The 7,998-nt window shown below is 32.2% G+C and overlaps 1 protein-coding gene across 1 annotated transcript; it reads left to right on the top strand.

Annotated features, from left to right (window-relative positions):
* Positions 1 to 1,393: 1,393 nt before the first annotated feature.
* On the top strand, positions 1,394 to 7,766 carry LOC108725974 (tetratricopeptide repeat protein 25). The gene is given in 6 exon segments (XM_018453310.1): positions 1,394 to 1,638; positions 3,374 to 3,619; positions 4,468 to 5,105; positions 6,364 to 6,678; positions 7,178 to 7,485; positions 7,487 to 7,766. Coding segments are annotated over 6 exon segments (1,908 nt in total). The 5' UTR covers positions 1,394 to 1,450; the 3' UTR covers positions 7,700 to 7,766.
* Positions 7,767 to 7,998: the final 232 nt, after the last annotated feature.

Raw genomic sequence — 7,998 nt, 5'->3', positions numbered from 1 at the left:
ATTACACAATTTATAGTTGAAATATCTTAAATTATGTTTTTATAAAAATTAGTACTTACTTCTAATTGAAATCAGGAGATAGCATCTCCCGTCAAGTATATTTTTGAAGTTTAATACGTTAAAAATATTCTTTTTATATTATTATGAAGGATATTTTTATATTAGACGAAAAAAAATCACAATAATATAAAATTATAATATATATTATAATTATAGTCTATTTCTAATTTTTATGTATATACAAATGTTTGTAATATATAATAATGATAATATCACACATATTATGTTTGCATTTTTACGTTCATAAATTTCGATAATATAGCTTAAGAAAAATTGTACCTAATTCATTGGTGAATTATTATATAATATTTCTATATATATATAAATTAGGTTTCAATTGTAAATGTACTTTTGCTAATTGTTTTATTCTATAAAGAATATTATATATAAATAATAACTTTATGTGAAACTTTAATTGAAATTTTATTTATAAGTTATAACTTTACTTACGTGTGTATGAATATACACCTTTAATAGTAGTATAATGTTGTAACTTTGCATGTATTTTTTTACAACATGAGGTGGATTTTTATTAAGCTAGGAAAACAGGTCGCTATTCGTTATTGTTCCAGATACGCATGAAATTTACGAAGACAGATTATATGAAGATAGATTACAAAGATTACTTTTCGTGCACGGGGATGTTTAAAAAAGCTGCCGCATAGTAATTATAATAGCTTTCGCGGGGATCGATCGTCTGCTTTAAAATTACTATTGCTTATCTTTTATAGGAATTATATTTATTAGAATATATCTCATAAAATCACGTTAATGTATGATTTAATGAAGAAAACATTTACCAATGGCATATATAAAACAGAATAAGATAATTATATTCGTAAATATAATTACATTTATGCAATCAGGTTAATATAATAATTATTTATATGTCACAAACAAAACGTAGACAGTACTGAGAGAAAAGTTTTTGGTGTTTGTGATTAAGCATACTAAAATATTATGATTATAGGCGTTCCATTTTATAATTATTATCTATAACGCTAGTAATAATGTTTATACTAGTAATTATAATTATATTTATATTATAGTTTTACCAAAAATAATATATGTGAAAACGGCTACGATTTTATTTTTTAGCAGTAAGATAAATAAAGCTACATAATTATTTTACCATGCAATTATAAATCACAAATACCAAAAATTTTTCTTTTAGGGCTGTCTTCATATAGTATATGACATATAAACTACACAGTTTTGATTACTGTAGATACATACGTTTTAGAACGTAGCTCAGTGTGTTATATCGTATCGTATTGTATGGAAAATCGATTTTAAACGAGCGAAATTGGTTGCGAGAGGTTCCCATCTGAAAAACAAATTGCGAATCTTCGATCAGGTGGACTCACGGATCCGAGATCGGGCGATATGAATGGCTATCTCTGCCAGATGGAAGCTCAACAGCATCGTGCACGATCTCGATGTCACCAAGCAGACCGTGGACAACGCGGAGAGTCGTGCGCGCCTTCAGATAAAAACTAGCGCTTCGAAACTGTCCCAGAGAAATACCCGGCAGTTTGCACAAGCCCTACATCACCAAGCGGACGAGTTGTGCCAACGGTAGAGTAATCAATATCTGTTAATGATATTAAGTACTGGATGGCATTAATCGCACTTTATATTTTGTGACTTTTGATTAGCTTAGCTAATTTGACGTGAGCGTAACGCCGATCTCTGGGGATTCCGCGTTGAATAATTCTGAAATCGATCGCCATTTTCGGAGTTACATCAAAAGCACATTAACCCCTTATTCGCGTCCCGCTTTTTTGTGACGTAAACACCGATCGTTTTCTTATTAACATTTTTGTTTTTGAAAAGATTTCATGCGATCGTATTGGATCGCGTAACGTGTAACAATGAGAGAGGAAGAGCCATTGTGCCGCCTTGACGTTCTGTAATTTTCAACTGGAAATTGGATCTGCACACATGAATATGTAGAGATGATATATTCCTATATACACGGTATATTCCTATTAACTTAGTTACGTCCAACGTGTCAATATTATGTACGAATAAAGATTGATTGACATGTATAAGTAATGAATAAAATTTTCTATGCGAAAAGAAATGTTATCGATTAATTATCTATCGATTATCCTTAATATCCTCAAGTAAGAGTAGTAAGAACTCGTTTATATTTAATATAGATAATAGCCAAAAGAGTTAATAAACGATAACACAGAGAATCTGAAAAGAATCTTTTTTGTGATTTCCGACTTATGAAATAAATTCCTGTTTTGTCCCATTTCTAAAAGTTTTTTAAAGGTTCCTCTATAAATCTTTCATCTTAAATAAATTTCGTTTAAGAATTAAATAAATAAAGTTTAGTTTAAAAAAAACTTTAATTTTAAGATTGTTTAGTTTTTCTATATTGCAATGATTCTATTAAATTACTTCTTGATTGTTTCTCAATTATAATTTTATTTCAAATACCACAATTAAGCATTTTAACAAATTGATAATTACAGTGTTTAATCTAATAATATTTTAAACAGAAATATTGATAAATATTTTCGTTAACTACGTAAATTTATCGGACATAGCAAGGCGAATTTATTATCGATAAAACGTAACATAACTTCACTGCATCGAATATTTAAAATTTAAAGCTCGTTATGATAATTAGCTATCATTCTTGTCACTAAGGGGTATAAGCATTTCGGCCGTATTTAAGAAAAATGGGTCGTAGGGAATATCGGAAATATTGCCAATACGTCTCCTGAAAGAACATTCAACGAGAATATCACTTTATAAACGGCCGATGTTTAGTTTTTGTGGATAGCCATGTGTGTGTGTGTGTGAGCGTTTTAATTCTACAAATAGATTTCCTCTTTCCTCGATTTAAAAAAAAACCCTCCAACAGTCTACGGTTTAATTCCTGTGTCAATAAAGCGATAGAGGCTTTTTTGTAATCTTATAGCTATAACATTAAATATTATTAAATCATATTTTTACCGGAAGTTTTGTTTTTGAATGTGGGATAATATTTATTAATATTTAATAATTGTTTCATGATTAAAAAAGTATTAAAACATTTTATCAATTATTTATATAATATATTGATATTAAAGAACAATTATTAAATCAAATACGTCAATTGTTAAATCCTATTTTGATGGGACAATATTTAATAATATGACATAAAAGCTCCATAATAATATATTTAAATATATTATCAAATCGCTTATATTGAGGAATTATATAGGAATAAAACTTATATGAGGAATAAAAAAATTTGATGAAAAAAATATATAATTAATAAGTACCAAAAAATTCACTCACATAAATTGTACAGTGGCGAGTACGAGTCAGCGTTGGTATTGTATCATCGAGCAGCTACTGTGTGTCCGCACGACAGCAGTCACAATGTGGCAGCACGACGTACCGCAGCTACAATAAGCTCGTGGAATAATTCAGAAAAAAACTTGACAAGAGATGACCCGATTTCGAGGGCGACTTCGAGTCACGACATTGTGGCGCTTAAAGCGCGTGATACTTCGAAGTCATTTGATGATCCATCGATAATCACAGATGTTCTCAAGTAGATCAAACTCTTATATTTTACATAGATAATAAATATTTCAATAGCATTTTAATTTCAAAGGTTTCTCTATAAATTTTTTTAAGCCAATTTTCTGTTGCTTCAATCTTTTCACATTCAAAATTAAAATACCTTTTTAGCCGAAATTCATAATCGTATAATTGTTGTTAATTTTTTATTAAAAGCGTAATTATAATTACAAACTCATATTTTGGATTATGATTTTATAGATCTCTATTGTTCGAACACAAATCTGTGTTTGAAAAATTGTTCTGTTATTATTTACGATTCATCTTTAATCTTCTTTATTGATTTAAATAATTTATTCATCAAATAATAACCGATCGACTATGAATGTAGACTGCAGTCTACATTGAAATAAAATTTGAATTAAAATTAAAATTGAAGAAAATAAAGTTTTTTTCTCGGTTTAAAGTAGGCGATGAGACGGCGCTATTTAATTACATCTTAGAAATTTAGTTTGACATAAAGCCTTTATCCTTAATAACTTGAAACTTGAATATTATTAATGAGTCAATTCTAAGCAGAATCGTAAGACTCGTAACGTGTTCTCGTAAAACTTGTAAGACCTTATATGACTAGTATTCTAATTTTATACGTATGTATCGTAAGACATACGATTTATATATATATTCGTAAATATCTACGATTTCTTATAAATTTTATGGCTATAAGAAGCTGTTTGTAAAAATATCGTATAAAGGTATAAGCACTTAAAAATTCTTACAAGTCTTACAGAAATATGTTACGAGCCTTACGATTCTGTTTAGAATTTAGTCATAAGTGTCTCGATGTTTCAGTCAAAGAATATTTTATCCCTTTTTCAGATATCTCGATAATCGCAAGAAAACTTCCGACAAAATTTCCCCCGCGCTAAGACCCTTGACTTCCAAACTAATTCGATCCATGACGATGTTGAAGCATGTCAATAGTCGCGCCAATGCTATGCTGAAGAACTTGAAAATTAATTTCGAAGCTGGCAAGATGAAGACTTCCCTAAGACTCGCTGAGGATTTGCTAACATTATCTTCCGGCTTGGAGGATTTTCGCCGATACAGAATATCGGCGTATCGGTATTTATCTCTGATCCATACGAAATTAGGAAGGCATGATCGAGCGTGTAGCAACGTCGCCATAATGGTGCGGCTGTCGAAGAGCACCAACGATGTCGTTCTCCTATCACGCGCTCTTGTGACTCTGGGCAGGGTGCATCTCAGCTTCGGTCATCTGGAAGTTGCCGCACGTGCTTTGGAAAATCTGTCGATCCATGTCAACCACCCGGTGCCGCGGGCTTGGGTGCACCATGAGATTGGACGCTGCCATTTGGAGACGGGGAAGTACGTCAAGGCGTTGCGCAAGGCGACGCAGTGCCGGGAATGCGCGGAGGAGGCAAACTCGAAGAAGTGGACCTTCCATGCCGACCTGCTGCGGGCGCAGTGCCTGGCGATGCTGGGTCGTTTCGCCGGTGATGACTCTATTTCTCAAACTGTTGTTCCAAGTCTTTCCAAGAGCATCTCTTTCTTCTTCTTAGTCCAATTTCGAACGAATCTTCCGGGCGCAAAAATAGTTAGACATCCCGCTGCCAGAGATATTACATATCTTTTTTCTTGTCGGAATTTTTTTTGAAAACTAATTTTCTAATCTTCAAAATGTTTCCAGGAGATAATATCATTTCTAGACGTAGTGGCCTTTCGCCATTTTTGTTCTACTTAATAAATAACGCATGTTTTTCCGTAGGTTTATGTTCTATCTGAATTACTCGAAAAAACATATCTGAAATATCTGGTTATATCAGAGTTGTATGACTGAGCTATAAAAAAGAAAAGAGGGAAGAAAAGAAGAACGGAGTGAAAAATATAATACTTTTCTCTGACGTATACGCTGACGGTTTTATCACGAAGAATTTTCATTTCACTGTGCCTGTGAGAAAGTGTCAAAATGTAGACCACGGTGAAATATCTGTAAACAACTAAGATATGACGAAATTGTGATAAAACTACGAAGTAGAAATCCTAGAAATGAGATCAAAATTATAATATATATATATATCTGGAATCTTTTAAAAAATCCAGTTTAATATATTTGATATATATTTAATTGCTTCGCTGAAATTACGTGATACTTTAAGAAATATTGGATCTACTCGTCGCTTGAGTATATAAAAAGAATGATTTTGCTAAAGTATCTAAATATTTAACTGAATACAGATTTGAAAATAATTTTGTTTGAATCATCAAAATAATTATCTAGAACGCTGAAACTATTATTAGAATGTTAAAACTTTTTGAAGCACATTGTTATCAAAATAATTATCTAGAACGTTGAAACTATAATATTATTAGATTGTTAAAACTTTTTGAAGCATTGTCATCAATACTTAACCTTTACAGAGAGAGAAAGAGAGAGAGAGGGAAAGGTTTATTTTTAAAATCTTACATCAGCTTTTTCTTTTGAGTAAGATTTATTATAAATTATTATTTTTCATTGTCTTTTTTGCCTCAAAATATGGCGCTGTTTCAGCGCCACTATAATGGCTTTTCCGTCCTGTAAAGGTTAAGCGTTCTACATAATTACTTTAATTATGCAACAAAATTATTATTAAACTTATATGTAGTTAAATTTTAGATACTTCAATAAAACCGTTCCATGTGATGTGGTTGGGTAAAATTGTAGAGAAAAAGTTCAGTACACGATCGTTCCCTAAGATGAGCTCTGTTCCACAGAGGCTCTCGAAGAGTTACGAATTGCTGCGAAGATCAGCGAGGAGGAGGGAGACACCCCAACGCTGTCTTACATTCGAGATCTTATCGAACAGCTGAATCGTGCTCTGCGCGAAGTCACGTTCAGCGAGGAAAGATGCTTCGAAAGTATTCTTCGAAGACTATCGCCGCGTTGCAAAGAACCTGAACTATCCGAAGGGAACGCGATAACAAGTTCGGGAATTAGGAGAATGACACGCAGCAAGGACAACGACGCTTCAACGCCACCGTTTTACTCCGACTGTCTAGAGGACGAGATCCTCGATCAACGCGAGATAGGTATATTAGGCTGAAGGAAATTTATTGAAGGGGATACCAAAATCTTTTGTAATCGAAACATTTAAAAATATTGTCTGAAAAAACGAACCAACATGGGAAAAAAATTATTTTGTTGAAGTATCTAAAAATTTAAATCAAAATAATTATACGAAATGCTCAAGTATGAGCAATGTAGCAAAAAATCCTGTCATTCTAGCAACTATCTTGATTCTACATATTATAATTATTTTGGCTTGGTCCAACAAAATTATTTTCAAATCTGTATATCTGTCTAAATTTTTAGATACTTTTGCAAAAGTTTTTTCCATGCACGCGAAATACTTAAGGATGTATTATACACATATTTTTTTCATAAAATAAAAAGATTATAAAAAAATTACAGATTTTTCTATATTGTACTTAAAAGTAACACAAAAGTTAGGCGGTGATTTAGAATTTGGATCAAAATTATTTTAACAAAAATCAAACCTTCAAACCTTAATTAATGATATTAATACAGAGTCGAATTCAAGTTCGATGAACAGCGCCATATCCAGCAGAAGCAAAAACACTAACTTAACGTACGTGATCGACTCTTATACGGACGTTTCATACAAAGACGGAATGAGGATATGTGATGATGAACTTTTGTCACGCGAGTCGTACATGACGTTCCGTACCTGTTACAAAGAGTCCAGACACTCCATCAACGAGGACAAAGCATCGGTCTCTTTAAAACAACCAATCGCAACATGCTCTAGTAATGTCGAAAGGTGCAGCGAACAAGCTGAATGCGAGACATTCAGGATTTCGAGATCCTACGAGGACGGGCGTAACTTTGACACCGTTACTGACAAAGCGCAGCATGACGCCGTCGTTGGAACACCGTGTGGCTGTTCGTCACTCGCTGAAGTGGAAAAACAGGATAACAATGAGGAATTCTTCGTTCACGAAGCATTTTCCAGCTTCGATGTATCTACCGAAAATTAAACGCGCCAAATTAAGGAAGAATGTTCGGAATTACGCTACGACGAAATTATGACGAAAAATCGAAGGGGTATGTCGTAACAATTTCAAGCACAACAAAAAGTCTTAAATTTTTTTATTTCCTTTAACCCTCCGGAATTGATAGAATCTATTAGATCCACTTAATTATAAATCTCTGTCAAATAATTCAATTTTCTTTATGTTACACCCACAAATTTAGATTATTCTTTCTGTTAAAGTATCACAGGATGAACCTCCAAAATTTTAATATTGTCTTAAAAATCAGATATCGATAATAACGATATCGTTTTTTATACGAATTGTCATTTTAAAATTAATTAATGCATTTTAATT

Source organism: Mycetomoellerius zeteki, unplaced genomic scaffold, assembly GCF_001594055.1.
Source record: "Mycetomoellerius zeteki isolate Tzet28-1 unplaced genomic scaffold, Tzet1.0 scaffold377, whole genome shotgun sequence".
Lineage (NCBI taxonomy): Eukaryota > Metazoa > Arthropoda > Insecta > Hymenoptera > Formicidae > Mycetomoellerius > Mycetomoellerius zeteki.
The sequence above is the reverse complement of the archived record's forward strand: the minus strand, read 5'-3'. Positions and strand labels throughout refer to the sequence as shown.